The sequence below is a fragment of the Oryzias latipes genome, chromosome 13 (genome assembly GCF_002234675.1).
Source record: "Oryzias latipes chromosome 13, ASM223467v1".
In the NCBI taxonomy this organism is placed as follows: domain Eukaryota; kingdom Metazoa; phylum Chordata; class Actinopteri; order Beloniformes; family Adrianichthyidae; genus Oryzias; species Oryzias latipes.
Window position 1 is genome coordinate 3,080,863 of NC_019871.2, and position 20,623 is coordinate 3,101,485.

At 40.3% G+C, this 20,623-nt stretch overlaps 1 protein-coding gene across 10 annotated transcripts in view; it reads left to right on the forward strand.

Annotated features, from left to right (window-relative positions):
• The window catches only part of ryr1 (ryanodine receptor 1), a 119,986-nt gene that overhangs the window by 21,775 nt on the left and 77,588 nt on the right, over nt 1-20,623 (forward strand). For all 10 annotated transcript variants that reach the window (XM_023961413.1, XM_023961415.1, XM_023961414.1 and 7 more), the window contains 25 exons: nt 184-296; nt 368-467; nt 1,422-1,518; nt 1,605-1,679; nt 3,281-3,437; nt 3,810-3,974; nt 5,038-5,159; nt 5,241-5,427; nt 10,867-11,002; nt 11,089-11,184; nt 11,335-11,453; nt 14,492-14,625; nt 14,736-14,977; nt 16,420-16,612; nt 16,711-16,927; nt 17,019-17,123; nt 17,630-17,733; nt 17,826-17,909; nt 17,998-18,157; nt 18,281-18,428; nt 18,524-18,729; nt 19,415-19,589; nt 19,669-19,877; nt 19,978-20,324; nt 20,421-20,556. In XM_023961413.1, the coding sequence (XP_023817181.1) occupies nt 184-296; nt 368-467; nt 1,422-1,518; nt 1,605-1,679; nt 3,281-3,437; nt 3,810-3,974; nt 5,038-5,159; nt 5,241-5,427; nt 10,867-11,002; nt 11,089-11,184; nt 11,335-11,453; nt 14,492-14,625; nt 14,736-14,977; nt 16,420-16,612; nt 16,711-16,927; nt 17,019-17,123; nt 17,630-17,733; nt 17,826-17,909; nt 17,998-18,157; nt 18,281-18,428; nt 18,524-18,729; nt 19,415-19,589; nt 19,669-19,877; nt 19,978-20,324; nt 20,421-20,556 (3,827 nt within the window). The remainder of the gene's footprint in view (nt 1-183; nt 297-367; nt 468-1,421; nt 1,519-1,604; nt 1,680-3,280; nt 3,438-3,809; nt 3,975-5,037; nt 5,160-5,240; nt 5,428-10,866; nt 11,003-11,088; nt 11,185-11,334; nt 11,454-14,491; nt 14,626-14,735; nt 14,978-16,419; nt 16,613-16,710; nt 16,928-17,018; nt 17,124-17,629; nt 17,734-17,825; nt 17,910-17,997; nt 18,158-18,280; nt 18,429-18,523; nt 18,730-19,414; nt 19,590-19,668; nt 19,878-19,977; nt 20,325-20,420; nt 20,557-20,623) is intronic.

Consider the following 20,623-nt stretch of genomic DNA (forward strand, 5'->3'; position numbering starts at 1 on the left):
TTTCTGTGGTGATTCACAGGTGAGAAACTGACTAACCAACAGTCTACCTGTAAAAACCGACCAGTATTGAGTAGAACAGCAGAAAGTTTGGCTCCTTGGTGGCTCACATCAAAAATAAATCCAGTGAAAGGATGAGTGCGGTGCTTGCGTGGAGAGATCAAACAACTGTTTGATGCTGTGCAGGTGAGGCCTGTTGGTGGACCATCCATCCAGCCTCCAAGCAGAGATCAGAAGGTGAAAAGGTCAGAGTTGGAGACGACCTCATCCTGGTCAGCGTGTCGTCTGAGAGATACCTGGTGAGGCTCTTTATGCTGCTCTGCTCTGCTCGCTGCTGCGCTTAAACACTCATCCTGTCCTTCCTCCTCAGCATCTGTCCTACGCCAGTGGAGACCTGATGGTGGACGCCTCCTTCATGCAGACTTTGTGGAGCATTAACCCCATCAGCTCTGGATGTGAACTGGCTGAAGGTAAAATAACTTTCATGGCTCCAACTGGAGGGCTTTGATCTTCAGAAATAGCCCGGAGCAGGGATTTCAGGGGAAACGGGGGAACGGGACAACCAACTTCACTTGTCAGTTAGTCAGAGGGGTTTGGTGTGAAAAATATAAAAACAATACATAACTAGAAGGAAAATGCAGGGTTGAATGCCATATTGCTGAATGAAAATAAAACTTAAAGGGTAATAATTGGCTAAAAAAAAGGGCCGCGTATCGAAACATCGAGCTTCTCCACCAAGGATTCCCCAAGTGTTTCAATGGAGGCAAAAATCCTTGATATCCTGGAATATCTTGAAAAGTTCAAGGATTTGAAGCACCAGAAGTTATTGCTGGGAAGAGCGGAAAGAGCTGAAATTTTAAGAATCGAATGGTTAAAAAAGCTGAAAAATTATAGGAATTAAGCGTCAAGAAAAAGCGGATGATACTATAAAAAAAAACAAAAGAGAGAACCTGGAAAACAATGGGTTGAATATTTGATGGCATTCAACCAAATAATAATAAAAATACAGTATATACATAATTAGAATTAGAACCAGTCCGGTTCCCAGTCCCGTCCCCAGTCCGGTCCCCAGTCCGGATAAATACAGGGTTGTGTCAGGAAGGGCATCTGGTATAAAAATCTCTGTCAAACCACCTGTTCAGATCAGTGAAAGGTGATTCGCTGCAGAGAGTTGAACACCTTTTACATATGTATAATTTAGCTCAGAAATATGCATTTTCTTGATTACTTTGTATTTATTGGTGGATGGTCCAACCAACAAAAAAGTTCATATCACCATTTAAGTGCATCTATGGATTTCCTGGGCTGAGTCGCCCTTACAAAACCTCTACTCTGGTTTAACATTTCAGAAAGCAGGTTACTGTTGTAGATGCATCAGCCTTCAGTGTGCAGAAACCTACAAAAAACATCTCATCCTTTCTCAGGGTATCTGACTGGAGGTCACGTCCTCCGTTTGTTCCACGGCCACATGGACGAGTGCCTGGCTATCCCGACTCCAGAGGAAGGAGAAGAAAAACGCAGGTGAGAATAAAAGAAGTACTAGAAAAACTGCTTTTTTTTCCTGTCTGCCACTAAATGATGAAGGCTTCTCCACCTTACCGCTGCAGGATGGCCAACTATGAAGGCGGAGCAGTGTGCAGTCAGGCTCGATCTCTGTGGAGGCTGGAGCCACTGAGAATCAGGTGATCCCATTCAGTCTGTTGAAAAAGTTGATAAAGCCTCTGGTCAGATTTCTGCAGAACTTTTCCCATGTAAACTTAAGAAACAAACCAGTGACGGTGCTTTCAGGACACGTAAACCTAGATACAGAAACACACTAGCAGCTTTAAAAATCACATAGATAGCAGTCCTGGGCAATAATTGATGTTTTTATTCGTCATTGATTGCATTATTTGTTGTGATTATTTGCAATTAATTGCATTACTGGCTGCAAAATAATAAAATGAATGTAAAAAGTGATTTGATATGATATAAACATTAAACAGACAAACAAAAACTTTGCTTATTTGAAATTTTGCTGTATTTTTATGAACTAAAGTTTCCTGCTCTTTTAAATAAAACATAGTCCAAGTCTACATTTTTATTAAAAACGAATAGATAAAATTATTTGTCAGACAATCTCCACATAAATTAATACTAAGTATCTGAGCCTTTTATTAAAATGAAAAACTTAATTATATGTATATAATAATTATATAATTATATATTTATATGTGCCGTTGTTTGTAATATTCTTTTGGACCTTTTTTGTTTTACAAACTTAAAGATTTAAAGAAAATGCTGTCCTGTATTTTAAAAACAGTGACAAAAAATATAATTGCAATTTTTCTCAAATAAATTTAAACAATGTCCCTTAAAATGATTAAAACTAAAAATAATTAAATTGCATACTTGAAACAAATGTTGCTTCAAGTTTGTTTTGTTTTTACCGGAAGCGATGAATGCAGCGCGTGCCACGGCAACATACGAGATGCTGCATTCTGATTGGATGTCCTTTTGGTTCGTCCCGCCTTTTCTGATTAAAAGCTGCTCTGATTGGGTGTCACCATCTCTCACTTCTATACGTTAATGAAAGCGTCAGTATCTTTTGTCAGTTTTTTAATCTAGAAGGGTAGTTTTTAAACTTAAATTATTTAGTTTTCGTCAGGAAAAACATGTCGTGTCGAAGGCACTGACGACGTTTATTTTTTTCTAGCAAAGAAAGTATTAATTTGAAGTCAGTAAGTAAAAGTTATTTTTAATTTCGCTTCAAAAGAGTTGTTTATTCTGTATTTTTCGTTACCAATTCATTTGTAGCCTAGCTAAACTTGTTAGCATTGTAACACTTTTTAGGCTAACTTTGTACAGTTTTTTTTAAAATAATATGTTTCCAAAAGAGATAGTTCTGATGACAAATAAGTGAGACATATTTTGTCATCAGATAAATATATACTTCAAAAATAAAACAAAAATGAATACATTTGATTTAAAAGATGGAAAACGCTAATATTTTTGATGTAGTTCTACTAGCTTTGTGAGATTGACGTCTGAGTTTATTTTAGAAAATGTGTAGTTTTTGCCTTTCTCTTCTTGTTTACTCTGCTGCCCTTAAGTAAGGTTAATTTAATTTAATTTATTATTATTGTTTTTATACAAAGTTTCCTCCCAGGGAACTGCTAGGGGTTAAACTGGGCAGCTGACTGTTGAAGGGGAATATATGTCCTTGAAAAAGTGATTCTCATGAGGCTCTTCCTGTAAAGAAACAATCAAATGTAGTGTTTTTGTTCCTGGCTTGTGTCTGCAGCTGGAGTGGGAGCCACATGAAGTGGGGTCAGTCTTTCCGCATTCGCCACATCACCACAGGTCGGTACCTGTGTCTGGACGAGGAAAAAGGCCTGATGGTGGTTGACCCAGAGAAAGCCAACACCAAACTGTCGGCATTCTGCTTCCGAGCCTCAAAGGTCAGAGTTCACGCAGTCCGTCTCTGGGAATTTTTTTATGTCTTCTGCTTTTTGTGTTTTAAACATGTTAATTATTACAATACAATCTATATGATACAAACCTATTGATGATAATAGTAACAAAAACAAATAATGATAATAATAATAATGCAAAATATGTTTGAAGTTTGAATTTACTACTACTACTACTACTACAAATAATAATAATAGAATAAATATAATTAACAAACATAAATGTGTTAATCAAAATACAAATGACTACCATTGAAATTGTAGGTAGGTATCATTCCTCACCTCATGATTATCTTTGCACATGCTTGTATTTCTTCACTCTGACCTCTATTCTCCGTGTCTGTCTTTGTCCGCGAGCAGGAGAAGGTGGATGTGGCGCAGAAGCGCGACGTGGAGGGGATGGGCATCCCGGAGATAAAGTATGGAGAGTCCATGTGCTTTGTGCAGCACGTGTCTACGGGCCTGTGGCTTACGTACGCCGCTCTGGACGCTAAAGCTGCCCGTTTAGGAATGATGAAGAGGCGGGTGAGAATTTCGAAAAACCAGATCTGAAACCTACGACACACTAGAAGATTAAACACTGAGAGAACCTAACTTTCAAACTTACAGGCCGATTGTGTGAAGAGATTTAAAGTAACACCTAAAGTCAAGCTAAGCAAGCGTTGCAGGCCTGGTGCCTGGCCCGCCCATCTATGAATCAGTTCCCCCCCCACGACAGGTTTCCAATGAATAGTTTCCGTTTTGCACTTGGCTTAAAATAAAGGAGAGAGCAAAGAATTTAAAAGCAGAGATGAAACTACTTCAGCATCAGTGAGGCAAGTGCAGCGACGAGCATATTAGCTCTGCCTCCCCAATCTGCATAAGGGGTGTTGGAAACAATCGTTTTGGCGATACTTGTATCGATTCAAAATGCCGTCAGGACGACGTTTACTTAATTTTTTCTGATCGTTGTGTTTTTCCCTTTATTTCTGAAGCACCGTTCAGACTCCTGAACCGTTTACGCAATGTTGAAAGGAAACATCACTTTATTTCTTCAATAATACTTTTAGAACCTTCTTGGTTTAGGCTCATTCATTCCATTTTTTTTCTTATTCTGAAATATATTTTTCCGACAGTGTTGACTGTTCCCTTTCTATATTTTTAATTACCAAAATAAAAGCATTATGAATGCTTTGTTAAAAGCAACTTATAAATGAGATACAGTTGCAGTGCCTGACATTGTGATCATTAAAGAAACAGAATTTTCTATTTTGATTCAAAGCAACACGTATAAATATTCAGGTAGAGTTTTTCTAAGTCATACTTAAAAAATAAATAAAATAAAATGTGTTCCAGTACAATATCGGGACGTGTATGGCATCCCCCACCCCCCCAGTGTGCAGGGTAGCAGCAGCACTCAGATTCGACCCAGTCAAGTACGCCTTTAAACTGATAAATGTTCCTCTGGAAGGAAAGGCAGTTTCTGCAGTTCATGTCAACAAAGAAATAAAAACGAGCAACGTACCCCCCTCAGCTAAACTTGGCTGGAGGTGGATCTGAAATGTTGCTGGCAAAATGAAGACCTCATCTGAGAAAATCCTGTTTCCAGGTTATTCTGCATCAAGAGGGTCACATGGACGACGCCCTAACCGTGTCACGCTCCCAAACTGAGGAGTCTCAAGCTGCTCGAATGATTTACAGCACCATGGGCCTTTTTCGCCAGTTCATCAAGTCAGTAAAAGCATCTTTTGGGTTTTTGGGGAAACCCGTCTTTCAAAGATTCCTTCTGTGAGTCTGCTTGTGTTCCTGCAGGGGGTTGGACTCTCTGAGCGGGAAAAGCAAGTCCCTGGGAACCGTGTCTCTTCCTCTGGCGGGGGTCATCCTCTCCCTTCAGGATCTAATCTTCTACTTTCGTCCCCCCGAGGAGGAGCTGGAGCACGAGGAGAAGCAGACCAAACTGCGCTCGCTCCGCAACCGGCAGAACCTCTTCCAGGAGGAGGTGAAGTTTTCCGCGTGCTGCTCCCACTCCCACTCCCACGCTGCTGGCGCACAGCTTTGATGTTCGGGCAAAAAAAAAAGATGGCAGATCGATGCTTGTAGTCCAGTCAGACTGAAAACACACAGGAACTTACTCGGTCCATAAAGAATATGTTATAGCAGCAACAGAAAACAGGAAGTTACACTAATACTCTCTACCTGTTCTTAACCGTTCAGGCTTGAACCAAACAAACGTTTTTCCCTGGAGGCCTTCAGTCCAAACTTATTTCTTTTTTTTTCTTTTTTACTTGTCCTGTCCAACAGCTGTTCAAACCTATTTCTACCAAAGTTGTTATTATTTAACAGCAGTCTTCACTTTTTTTTGTGTATTTAAAATGCTGTCTGCTTGTCTTTGTAGGACAAACTTGATGTGATTCTGACTCCTGAAAACTCCCCTCTATGTTGCTTTGGCTGAAAGATCTGCTTTGTCCTCCTGGAGACTTAATATCTGAGCTTTTTTTAGTCTGCTCATTACGTTTTTAATCTACCACCTTATATAAAAGAAAACACTGTCTGTACAGTCTGTCTTCACTGAACTTTAAAACAACTTCTGAGGGGGGCGTTTAATGTTCGCGGCGCAACTTTTAGAAACAGCTTCAATCAAATGTCACGAGTTAACCTTTTCTTTACCCAAAAAGCACTTTAAAGTCCCGTGTTGATCATGTTTTGATGTATTGTAAAAGCGTTCCCAGTGGCCTTTTAATTAAAAAAAAACAACCTGTGTTGTTGTCTAGGACATAGTTTCTGCAGAGCGGCAGGAGTTTATCAGAAATTCACCTCTGAGGTGGGGAAAGGATCGTTGTTGTGGAGCAACATTTCTCCTCCCCCTTTGCAAAGTCTTACGCCAGCGTATTTTCTGCTTCACAAATATGATCTTTTTCAAACTGCGTTTTTTTTCTCCCGCTCCTCACTTATGAATACAAAAATTCTTAGAAATGCTGCTTGAGTGACAGAGACTTGAAGTGGGGACAGTTTTTTAACCTTCGTTTTCTTAATCATCAGAAAAATGCCACCAGAACACGTTAAAAACACCAAAATTACTATTTTCACTGGAGAGTTTCCTTAAGTGGTGAAAATAATTAAGAGGATTAAAGTAAAACAAGATAGATTGATCTTTATTTGTCATTGTCACATGTACAATGAAATTAAATGTGCCTTCTGGTCCGGATAACATTCATACCTAAAAAGAACTTACTACTAAAAATAGTATTCATGCTGGAACAAAAACTTTTATTCATGAATGTCATAATGCATACGCATCTGTGTGTCTCTCAGACAATCCAAATGAACTGCTGCACCTCAGCTGTGTAATGGTTCTTCAGAAGAATTTTACTATAAACTCTACTATAGCATTCTTAAAAACGTTCCCATCTCTAGGACCTTCAAATGCAGTATGTAAGAAACCACAACTTCAAAGACGCCTCATCTTCTTATTGTTGTTAATCTCCGGGAATATTCCACCAAACCCTGGACCAGATAGTCCTACTTTTAGTACTCCTGAAGACTTCAAATCTCGTAATGGTCTTGGATTCATTCATCTCAATGTAAGGAGTTTATTGCCTAAAATGGATATGATACGCATTTGGGCAATTTCAACTGAAGCAGATGTAATTGTTGTTTCTGAAACATGGTTAAACAAATCAATAACTGACTTTGACATACATATCAATGGTTATAATGTTTTTAGGGCTGATCGTCCCAAAAGGGGGGGAGGTATAGCCATCTATATCAAAACTAAACTTAATGCAAAAGTTCTTCTGCAAACATCAATGGCAAAGAAATTTGAACTTTTAGCTCTTGATCTGGAGATCTCTAATTCTCTGCATATTACCCTAGTTGGTTGCTATAGAGCGCCCTCTGCTGATGGCTCTGCTCTTCCCTCTTTAATGGAACTGCTGTCTTCCTTAAAATACAATGAAGTTGTAATAATTGGAGATTTAATCTGGAACTGGTTGCAAGCTGTTTCTGATGATTTTAAATCTTACTGTGATTCCCTGAACCTCTTTCAATTAGTAAATGATCCTACTCGACCTAACCCCAAATTTCCGGAGAAATCCTCGCTAATTGATTTGATTCTTACAAATTCTCCTTCAAATTATTCAACTGCTGCTGTATTTGCAAATGATATAAGTGATCACTGTATCATTGCTACATCGAGAAACACAAAAATGCCCAAAACCAAACCACACATTATCATAAAACGCAATGTCAAGCAATTTTGTGAACAATCCTTTTGTCAAGAACTATATGAATTTGACTGGCACACGATGATGGAAATTGATAATGTTGAAAGGGCCTGGAGTTATTTCCATAATGAATTTACAAAAATCCTTGATAGACATGCTCCTATCAGGCACTATAAAGTGAAAGGTCGTAATAATCCGTGGTTTAGCTCAGATTTGGCTAACCAACTACATGAAAGGAATGTAGCATGGGCAAAAGCTAGACATTCTGATAATGCATCTGACTGGCTGGCATTCAGAAAACTACGCAATGCTTGCACTACTGCAATTCGAAATGTGAAATCTGACCATTTTTTGAAAAATACTACAGAAAATTTAAATAATCCCTCAAAGTTTTGGAAGATAGTTAAGTCCCTAAATGAAAATAATTCAGGTATTGAGCTCCCTTCAAGTATAATGAAAAACACTTGTAACATAACAGACAAGACAGAGATGCTTTTATGTTTTAATGAGCATTTTGTTTCCTCTGGATCATTATTTAATTCTATAAAACATTCAGCTGAGTACTCCCTCCCTGTGAATCACGAAGATTTAACACATAATTTCTCATTTTCCCTCTTCACAACTTCAGAAGTCTCAAAAGCCCTTAAACTCCTTGATCCTACTAAATCTGCTGGTCCTGATGATCTGGAACCATATTTTATAAAAGCGGCAGCAGACTCTATCGCACTTCCACTGACCTATTTATTTAATTTGTCTTTGTCCACAAACACCATTCCGCATGCTTGGAAGTCCGCTTATGTGTTACCTCTACTTAAAGGTGGTGACCCAACAAATTTGAATAACTATAGACCAATTTCCAAGTTACCCATTTTGGCAAAAGTTTTGGAAGGTCTTATAAGTGTACAATTAAAAGAATTTCTCATTTCAAATAATATTTTAAGCCCATCACAATCAGGTTTTAGAAAGCAACACAGCACAACAACCGCAGCTCTTAAAGTTTTAAATGACATATCTGAATCTCTGGATGACAAACGCCACTGTGCCGCCCTTTTCATCGACCTCTCTAAAGCCTTTGATACTGTGGACCATACTGTGCTTAAAAATAAACTGCGCAGTATTGGGCTGTCAGAGCATTCTGTTGGGTGGTTTGCAAACTACCTGTCTGACAGGGCACAGTGTGTAAAGGTTCAGAACCAAAAATCAAAATTTTTAAAAGTATCCGCAGGGGTTCCACAAGGCTCGATTCTTGGGCCACTGCTTTTTACAATCTATATAAACGACCTTGATAAAGGTATCATCGATAACCTGCACTTATATGCTGATGATACCATCTTGTACACTTCAGCACTTTCAGTTGAGCTTGCCATATCAAAGCTCCAATCAGCTTTTAATCAACTGCAGAACACTTTTTATCATTTAAAACTGGTTTTAAACTCAAATAAGACTAAATACATGCTATTCTCTAAAAGCAAAGCCAAACTCAAAAACCTGCTCCCAATTACTACAAAAGAAGGGCATTTAATTGAACTGGTCACAGAATACAAATACCTTGGTATTTTAATTGATGATTGTCTAACTTTTAAACCACATATTCAGAAACTGGCTCATAGGCTGAAACTAAAATTACGCTTTTATTTCAGAATCAAATCATGTTTATCATTCGAAGCCCGTAAGAAACTTGTCACTGCTACTTTTATGTCTGTCCTTGATTTTGGTGATGTGGTTTATATGAATGCTTCTGCTGATGCTTTGCATGCTTTGGATACTGTTTTTCATGGTGCACTGCGTTTTATAACAAACATGAGGTCACTAACCCATCACTGTCTTCTGTATGCTCGGGTAGGTTGGCCCTCCTTATCCCAGCGCAGACTGAAACATTGGTACCTTTTAATTTATAAATGCATTCTTGGGTTGGTACCGTCTTATCTCCAGCAGCTCATAGAACTGAAGAGCAGCAGCAGCTACAGCCTGCGCTCTCAGGACACGGTCCTGCTCTCCTTGCCCAGAGTGCGCACAGAGATGGGAAAAAAGGCTTTTAGATTTGCTGCGGCACAGTTTTGGAATGAACTCCAGAAAGAGTTTAAATTGAAAGAATTGATCTCCCTGGGCTCTTTTAAAAAACTTTTAAATGAACGTGAGACAAAGCTTTCAAATTGTAAATGCTTTATTTAAAACTGTCTTTTATGATTGAGTGTGAGTGTATATAAGTGTTGTGTGTTATTGTTGTGCTGCTGCCTCTTGGCCAGGACGCTCTTGAAAAAGAGATTTTTAATCTCAATGAGTTTTTATCCTGGTTAAATAAAGGTGAAAGAAAAAGAAAGAAAAGTAAATAATACATAAAAATACATAAAAGTGCTTCAATATGTGTTAAAATTGTTAAAACCAGAGAAATAATAAAAACTAGAAGGAGCTGCATTTCCAGAAGATGCAGGGTTGATGCTGTATTGCTGAATGAAATTGAAACTTAAAGGGTCATAATTGGTAAAAAAAAATGAAAGAAAGAAAGAATTGATCAAAGTTGAGCATAAAAAAGTGGAAACAGCACAATAACAAAAAAGATATGTTTTTGAAAAATGCCAGAGCCGGCTATCGAACCGGCGAGCCTCTGCACCAAGGATTCCAATTGATTTCAATGGAGGCAAAAATCCTGGAATATTTTGAAAAGTTCAAAGATTTAAAGGACCAAAATTCAAAGGTGGGAAAAATCTGGAAGAGCTGAACATTTGAAATGTGGAGTGGTTAAAATAGCTGAAACATTGTAGACGGAGTTAAACGGCTAAAAATGGCGGAAGTAACTATAAAAAAGAAATAAAGAGAACCAGGAAAACAAAAACCACAAAAGGTTTTCATATAAAAAATAAACAAAACTTGTTTCCTGGGTTTTTACTTTGAAGCGCTCTTTAATTTTGACTCGGCAAACATTACAGGAAGCCGAAAAACCTCTTTTCTATTTATTTTAAAATGATTTAGTTGAGACTGTCACCATTTTGAACTGAAAGCAAAAACTGAAAACTAAGTGATGCTGATTCTATGTTTCTAAATCTTTTTTTTCCCCCCAGAACATCACTGACAGACATTCTGAAATGATCATTTTCGCCTCCGTTACACATCACACATGCTGTCTTCAGTGCTGGAAAAAGCATCTCTTGGGTTTTTTCCCCTGTAAGGATTCATTCTGTAATCTGCTCACCTGATCGTGGTTCCGTCGTTTTCAGGGAATGATCACCATCGTGCTGGAGTGCATCGACCGCCTCAACGTCTACAACACCGCTGCCCACTTCTCTGAGTTTGCAGGCGAGGAGGCGGCCGAGTCCTGGAAGGAGATCGTCAACCTCCTCTACGAGCTTCTCGGTACGTCCGTGACCCTGAACTCTCAGAACAGCCTGTCCGTTTAAAACAGGATCTTTCTGTTCTAACCCTGTGACTCCTTCACTCAGCGTCTCTGATCAGAGGAAACCGCTCCAACTGCGCTCTGTTCTGTGACAACCTGGACTGGCTGGTCAGCAAGCTGGACCGCCTGGAGGCCTCCTCAGGTATCTGCTGCCTTTCTTCATCCTAACTTTATTTGGGTTCATCACTCTGAAGGGTTTTTCTATGATCACATTGATTTTATTTTTGCATATCTATTGTATGTACATCCCTGGTGAGAAGGACGTTAGTGTTGAGTCATATTCTGCTTCTAGGAATTCTGGAGGTGCTGTACTGTGTCCTCATTGAGAGTCCAGAGGTTCTGAACATCATCCAAGAGAACCACATCAAGTCCATCATCTCTCTCCTGGACAAGCACGGGCGGAACCACAAGGTGGGCCTGCTGGTCTGCAGCAGAACTCAGATCTTAGTCCTGATCCTCAACTTCCAGGAGAAGGCAAAATCTTTGAGCTTTTAAGTTACGTTTAGGTTCTTGGCGTAATAAAAATGACTAGATCAGTTAAAAAAATAACGAGATTTGATTTGATTTTGATTTTATTGATTTATTTCAAGCATTGTAGTCAAAGCAATAAAGAATTTACAGATATTTATCAAACACATTACAGAAATGATGAAATGCATAGATTAAAAAGAAAGAAAATAAAACAAAACAAAAATGTCCCTTAAATCACATTTGCTTAATGAAATACAGAGATCATTAACTAAAGTATAAGTAGAGTTTGATTTATTGCTTGAAAAGGAGCGAGAAGAAGCAAGTTTATATAATCCCACCCCTACTGAGTTCAAGCATTTGATAGTTTTACAGTGTTTTAAATCCGGTTCTGATCAGATAAATTCTCTTCAAGTAACAAAATCCAGGGCCTAGAAATGATTGATGATCTTCAGAAAACATTCATTCATGATTTCAGTAAACAGTAACGGTACCGATATGTAATAATCATTGATTATCATTAGAACACATGATCACATTAAACCAGTAATTATTGCTACACATTGCAGATCAAGTAAACAAAATCCAAAGCTTATTGGTTGTAATTCAAACCTTTCAGTAATCATTATTGAACATTACAATGTAATACTCATTGCTTGTGATTAAAAGAGTTTTGATTATTTTATCACAATCAAGTTCACACATGGATTTGGAATTATTCAAACACCTAAGATAATCAGAATCAGAATCAGAATCAGAAATACTTTATTGATCCCACACGTGGGAAATTTGTTCGTTACCATAACAACTGACAGGAAAAAAAAGAGTAAGAATAGTATAAATAAAAATAAAAAAAGAGAACAAGGAAAATGTGGTATAATTTAAAGAGCTATTTACATAACAGTGCAGGTAAAGAGATGTGCAAAAGAAATGTGCAAAATAAAGAAAAGAGAAAAAAAAAAAAATGTGCAAAGGTTATCTTCTGCATTGTGAATTATTGAACAGGGTTATAGTATTTGGCAGGAAGGATTTCTGGTACCGGGCAGTTTGAAACAAAAGCATAAACAAAAACATTTCATCTTAAAAGCTGTTGGCAGCAATGCCCCCCAGAAGGTGCAGTGCTGCCATCTACTGGAGTTAAGTGGGGATCAGTTGATGAGAAACAAACCAAAAGTTTCCTTTTCTGAAGTCCTTCCCACCACAAAACCTGGTTGAATATTTCTAGTTTCCCTTTAATTTGTGTCAAACAGAACTTTTGGTAAGAACCAAAGTTTTGTAGCCAATTTTCAGACACGAGAGCCTCCAGATGACAAACAACTGAACTGAAACCCTCAGCTGTTTGTTAACCTCACAGCAATACAAAAAGGACTTCCCAGAGAACATTGGACTGTGGGAAACTGTGAAACATTTAGAAGACTTTTGACACATTTGTAGAGCCCTCATGCATAGACTGCAGGCTCAGATGCTTCTTTAAATCATGTTTTCATCACTTGGTCCAGTTGGGAGAAGAAAGAATAACGTCAAAATGTTGAGAAATCAAAATAATTATTTAATTTTTAAATGTGCAATAAAAGAAGAAGTTTCCAAATAATAAACACTTTCGTAGGTTAAACAACTCTGTAACACAAGAGAGCCAATAAAATACACAAAGGTGTGAATTAATGAATCCAATCAATGAGCATAAAATCCATCCATCCATTTTGGGGTCACGGGTGTTGCTGGAGCCTATCCCATCTACTATTAAGTAAAGCTGGGGTATACCCTGGACACCAGTCAGAACACATCATCTCAAAGACTGTAGTTTAACTGTCTAATTCTGTTGAATGAAAGAATATTGCGGATATGTTTTGATGAATGTGTAGCTATTAAACAGTCTTTGAATTTGAGTTTTAAAAAAAGAATCTATTTTTAACATTAAATGATCTTCTTCAAGCAGGTCACGCAAACAGGACATGACATTGAATAGAGCAGAGGGAAAGTTCTGGCAAGAGTCCGTCAGTAATCAGCTCTGACCCGACTGTAATGTGGAAGTGGGACATCAGTAGAGCGGAGTCATGCTGCTGCTCATGTCTTGAGGGATCACATGATCTCATCCAGCCTGTCAGTACCCGATTGGTACCCCACGTGGGCAAAATGCAACTACCCACGCTCCAAATATTTAACGGCTCTTACCGGTTAGAATGCCTCTTGACATTTTAACAATTGTAGGTACCTCTTTAAAGGTTTACATTAATGGAAAACGTTACAGATCAGGACTGCACGATCCTTACCGCGCATGTGTCAAGTCGGACCTCATGGCTGAGTCTAACCGATCCGGACCGCACATAGGCAAATGTTTTCTTCTTATTTATTGACAGTTAATTCTCCAGGAGGTCACCGCCACTTGATAGATACACTATTCAGACACTTTATTAACAGTTAATTTGGCTGCAAAAGTGGCTGCCATAGCCCCCGGGGGGGAGACATCTCCTCAGAGTAAAATGTTCTCAGTTCTCTGCTTTTCCCATTACCAAAATAACCAGTAAAAAACAAACAAACTACAAGCTGTGAAGCTTTAAATATAGTAAAGAAATAGAAATAATGTATAATAAATGTCACACATCTTTGAGATTTTTGTTGTCTATAATGACAACAGTATAAGATTAGACAATGTTGCGTTAAGGCGACATTCCTTCATTTTACGATGCTGCAATTAATTCGGGGGAAGCTTCCCGATGTTGAGGAAAGCCTGAATTTGTGTGAACTTGGAGGTCGTTATTGTTTAAAGGACTCGGACAGTCGTAAAGGAGACAAAACTGTCCTGAAATGTTACAATCTAGTTCAAATTGCTTATTTGGCACAATGCTGGCGAGAAGAGGAAGTGACATTGACGCATGCCGGGTACCGATCGGGTGTCCGGTACACATAGGGTAGCGACAGGGCGGTCGGATGAGAAGCTGAGTCCCTGCATGTCTGATGTGTATCACTTTTTCCCGCTGTAGGTCCTGGACGTCTTGCGCTCTCTTTGTGTGTGTAACGGTGTCGCCGTGAGGTCCAACCAGAACCTCATCACTGAAAACCTGTTGCCGGGTCGAGACCTCTTGCTGCAGACAAACATAGTGAACTATGCCACCAGGTACTGGAAATGCTCCCAGCTGGCTTTCCTTGTGGTGAAGCATGGAGTGTCTCTCTCCAGTGGCTGTTTGTGGAGGACAGTGACCTTTGATGTTCCACCTTTGTGTTCAGTGTGAGGCCCAACATCTTTCTGGGAACATGTGAGGGCTCCACCCAGTACAAGAAGTGGTACTATGAGATGATGGTTGACTACGTGGAGCCCTTCATGACCGCACAGGCGACACACCTGCGGGTGGGCTGGGCCATGACTGAGGGCTACAGCCCCTACCCGGGAGGAGGAGAAGGCTGGGGAGGCAACGGTGTTGGGGATGACCTCTACTCCTATGGCTTCGACGGGCTGCATTTGTGGTCAGGTAGGACCTCTTTGAAAAAAGTTCCCTACTTCTGCTGGTAACCTTAAAGCAACTTCAAAAATACAAAATGCTGCAGTTCCTCAAATGACCACTGGAGGCGGATGGCAAAAGGGAAGCAGGGGTGAAGACTTGAGTCACATGACTTGGACTTTAGTCAAACTCATGTCATGAATTTGACTTTAGTCTTGAGTTGACAAAATGTAAAAAGACTTGCAACTCGACAGACTTTAACTGCAATAACTGGTGACTTCACTTGAACTTAAGCCTTTTGACTCAAACAGCCAAAGATTGAAAGGTTTGTTGACATGGATCGCTTTTTCACTGTCTTAGTGTTTGTGTGCTGTCGGCACAACATCCAATCAAATTAGGTCTATGTTCTTTTGATCCAACAATTACATTTCAGGACAACCAATGAGAACAATCTGTCAAACAAGAAAAGGTTTCCATTTGCAAAAATGGTTCCCAAGGTTATTATGTCTGGGTATAAAAATATTGAGGTTGACAACAAAAAAACGCTGTGCAGAACATGTAGTTAGAAGATAATAAACACTAAAGTAGGTTTCTGTCACAAAAAATAATTAGCTTTGTTAATATTCTTGCAAAATTCTGATAAATGAATGCCGTTCCTATAATCATAGAGGCTCAAAGGACTAGAAACGTTCAACCATAGGACTTGGACTGGACTTGAGACTTCAATTCAAATCAATTTTATTTATATAGCCCAAATTCACAACAACAGTCGTCTCAATGGGTTTCGTACCGGTAATTGTAAGGTAAACATAAAATCAAAAAGGATAATGAATGCATAGAATTCAATAGGATAATACTAAAAACAGTGACTTGGACTATGTCCGAATTCCCACCCTAACCCCTAACTACTATAGAACTATATAGTGCTACTATGTAGCGCCCTGAATTTTAAAAGCACTTCGGACACCATGCTCGCTACCTTTCTTCTGAAGATAAAAACGGTGGTAGTTTGTTTTAAAAATACATTGAAAATACATTTTTTTGGCAAAAATTGTTCTGACGTTTTTCGCAGAGACTTCTGGGGAATTTCTAGGGCACTGGATTTTGGAATTGTAGATTCGGACGGCACTACAGAATGGGAACGTGCACTATGTAGGGGTTAGGATGGGAATTCGGACACAGCCTTGGTCCCACATCTGTAAGGAAGCAATTTGCCTCCACCTGACTCAAATGATAAAACAAAGTCCAACTTTATGCAGAATTAAGTTTATATTCAGACCGGTTCAAAAATCCTTGTAATTCTTTTGTTTTCATTAATTAAAACGAATGAATTGATTAACTATTGATTTGGTTAGACCTCAGTGTTGTGCAGTATTTGTAGCATATTGTTAGGTGAGTAGACCCATCAAAGTATGAGATGACCACAGCTGTTGAATACAACGTCTCACTCAGCCGTGACTTTCTCCACACAGGAACTGTGCCTCGGCAGGTGGCTTCGCCCAACGCTCACACCTTGGCTGCAGACGATGTGGTCAGCTGTTGTCTGGATCTGAGCGTGCCCAGTATCTCCTTCAGAATCAACGGGCATCCAGTCCAGGGCATGTTTGAAAACTTCAACGTGGACGGCCTCTTCTTTCCAGTCATCAGCTTCTCGGCGGGAGTCAAGTCAGTTCAACATGACAACAAAATTCCTTCTTTGGTCCACATGTATTTGTGTGTTCAGATCATGGATATCAGGTGTGTCTTTGTCTCCGGCACCTCAGGGCTCGCTTCCTCCTTGGTGGTCGCCATGGAGAGTTCAAGTTCATGCCGCCGCCGGGCTACGCTCCGTGCTACGAGGCTGTGCTGCCAAGAGAGAGGATGCGCATCGAGCCTATCAAAGAGTACAAACACGACTTTGAGGGAGTGCGCAACCTTCTGGGTCCCACCCTGTCCCTAACCCACACCTCCTTCACCCCCTGTCCTGTAGACACCGTTCAGGTAGAAGCTGAGAGTTGGTTAAAAAAACAAACACATATGTAAATATTTTTTTAGTTTCTCTGGTTGGTTTGTTGACCTTGTTGTTGTGTAGATTGTGCTGCCTCCTCATTTGGAACGTATTCGAGAAAAACTGGCGGAGAACATTCATGAGCTGTGGGCCATCACCCGAATTGAGCAGGGATGGACGTATGGGCAGGTGAGAGCAGTGACAGCTCTGTAACGCTCGGAAAACAAACAGTCCTCCAAAAACCCACACAGGGGATCAGTTCCAACCTAATCATCTGTTCAAGATTCTGACCACTCATTAGATCTTCCCACTCCTTTTTTTTAGCAAATTCAGAATCTTTCTGGGAAAAAAAGCTTTTATACAAAGCAGTGGATTCAATCTCTGGTAATAAAAAAGGGTTCAAAAAAGAAATGGGACAAATTGAACCCTTTAAAATCCCACTCCAACCTTATTTTGATCTGTTCTCAAAGCGTTACCAGTGGACTCTAATCATGACGATGCCGCTTTTGGGCTAAATCAACCTCATGTGATGCCAAGTGGAGGCCACACCGTAGGACACACATGTGCCAATGATCAAGTTATTTTCAATGGTTCAGGGTTGTCAATAATACATGCTGCGCCGTAAATAGTGAAGTACATTTGATTATAACAAAAATAATCAAATAGTTGAACAATAGCTTTACTTTCTCCTGCAGTTCAGAGATGACAACAAAAAACTCCATCCTTGTTTGGTGGACTTCCAAAATTTGCCCGAACCAGAAAGAAACTACAACCTGCAGATGTCTGGAGAAACTCTTAAGTGAGTTCACTGGATGACTTTGTGTGTTTCCCTAGTTTTAAAGGAATTGATCTCTTCTCCACTGAGTTATTGTTGGCTGGTTGTGTCCACAGGACTCTGCTGGCTCTGGGTTGCCATGTTGGCATGGGCGATGAAAAGGCAGAGGAGAATCTCAAGAAGATCAAGCTGCCCAAAACGTGCGCAGAGAAAAAAATCTTTTTGAGGATGCAGAAACTTTTAGTGTTTTTTCTTTTTCTTTTTTCAAACGAGCTTGTTTTCCTTCAGATATGTGATGAGCAATGGTTACAAGCCGGCCCCCCTCGACCTCAACCACGTCAAACTGACACCAAACCAGAATCAGCTTGTGGAAAAATTGGCTGAAAATGGGCACAATGTTTGGGCGAGAGACCGGGTTCGACAGGGATGGACTTACAGCATTGTGCAGGTGATTCTATTCCATACATTGAGGTTGACCAAATGATATATTCTCAGACCAGGTCCATGTCTACAGCTAAGCTTTTACAAGTTAAACACACTAAATGCCAAAATCCAATCTATTATCTGTCAGGACATTGTGAACAAGCGAAACCCTCGTCTTGTTCCGTACAACCTGCTGGACGAGAGAACCAAGAAGACCAACCGCGACAGTGTCAACAACGCGGTCCGCACCCTCATTGGCTACGGTTACAACATCGAGCCTCCAGATCAGGAGGGCAGTAAGTCAACGCCAACAGATGCCAGATTATATGCAAAAACGAGGACATTTCGTATGCTTCTTTGTATCATACCTCTCGTGAAATCTCCGCTGCAGCTGGCCATGGCCTTGAGAACATCCGCGGGGACAAGGTACGAATATTCAGGGCGGAGAAGTCGTACGCAGTCACCCAAGGAAAGTGGTACTTTGAGTTTGAAGCGGTGACAACAGGAGAGATGAGAGTGGGCTGGGCGCGCCCCAGCGTCCGCTCTGACACCGAACTGGGAGCAGATGAGCTGGCCTATGTCTTTAACGGCAATAAGGTTAGTGCAGGTTAAAAATATGGATTGGTAAACGTGTTTTTGGTTGTGTATGTTGGCTAAACAGTCCTAATTATTACCGTACTCTAATTCAACAAGACTGGGAGCAAATGGAACCAACCACTAGGTGGTTACACAGTGAACTGCATTGGTTCCATTTGTCCAATATGTTTGTCCAATATAATTTTTTGAATTACAAGATTTTATGAACTACCCTGAAATTGTATTATTGATGAAAAGGTGGGCGTGGTCATTTGATTGACGCTTGGTTGTTTAATGTTAGCTCTTAAACACCTTAGTGGGCGTGTTCCATTAACTGAAATAGGTTTGGTTTGCAAATTTGCCTGCATTTGGGGGAAAAAAGGGGTTCAGTGATGTCATTTCCAGTGTTGGGAATCTAGTTTAAAAAAATAATTAGTTATAATTACTGGTTACATCACCCAACAAGTAATTGAGTTAGTAAATCATTTACTGCATCTTAAAAGTAGTTAGTTACTTAGCAAATCATTGAAATTGATCATGACGCTGCTGGTAAGAAACACAGCAGAACACAGTTTCAGCTAATCAATCAGTGGCCTGAAGACTGATGACGAGTAGACCTAAGCCATCAGACGTAAGCGTTAGAGCTCTAAGGTCTGATGTTCTGGATGTTGAGCATGCTTTCATATTTAGTGCATTTTCTTTCCAGGCTCAAAGGTGGCATATAGGGAACGAACCGTTTGGGCGCCAGTGGCTGTCTGGGGACGTAGTTGGTTGCATGATTGATCTGATTGACATGAACATCATGTTCACGCTCAACGGAGAGATGCTGATCAGTGACTCGGGCTCTGAGATGGCTTTCAAAGATATTGAAATTGGAGAAGGTAGGAGGAGCTGATTGCCTCCTTTGTACAAGGAAATAAACTGTATGAACCTTTTTTTTTATTTGGTTTTTCCCATTAGGTTTCATCCCGGTGTGCGCCCTTGGATTGTCTCAGGTCGGACGAATAAATCTGGGTCAGAACGTCAGCAGTCTCCGTTATTTTGCCATATGTGGGCTGCAGGAAGGGTTTGAACCTTTCGCTATCAACATGAAGCGTGACATTACTATGTGGTTCAGTAAAGGCTTACCTCAGTTTGTTCCTGTACCTACCGACCACAACCATATCGAGGTAAAAAACTTAAAGCTTCATGTCCTAAAATGCCACTACTGCACTGAAAATCTCAGATTTATGGTCTTACTGGTTTTCATTTGAACACGTGACCTCCCAGGTGTCCCGTGTGGATGGGACTGTGGATAGCGCCCCCTGTCTTAAGCTGACCCATAAAACCTTTGGGTCACAGAACGCCAACACCGACATGATGTTCCTCAGACTCAGCATGCCTGTTCAGTTCCACGAGACTTTCAAGTTCCCGGCCGGCACCACGCCTCTCACCCGTGCGCTCACCATTCCTGAGGACGAGGTGGTGGTGGTGGAGCCAGACTCTGAGTTTGAAGTTCTGAAGAAATCTGCCAGTCGCAAGGAGCAGGAGGAGGACAAGAAGGAGCCATCCGTGCCTAAGGAGGTCTCCGTGGAAAACGAGAAGGACACCGCTTCCGAGAAGGGAAAGAAAAAAGGGTTCGTTTGGCACTAGACTAGTCACTCCTCTTGTCCTTGTTTTTCTGTAGAAATCCTCTCAAGTGAGTTTGACTAAAACCACAACATTTCCAATAGATTTTTCTCCAAGGCCAAGAAGGCCGCCATGACACCTCTTGCTCCCCCACCTGCCCCTCCGACGGTACCCCGTTTAGTGGAAGATGTGGTTCCTGATGATAGAGACGACCCTGAGATCATCATGGACACCACCACCGTAAGGGAAACAGGATCTGTTGGACATGACGCACAGTCGCTTGTTATCCCTTAAAGGATCCAGTAAC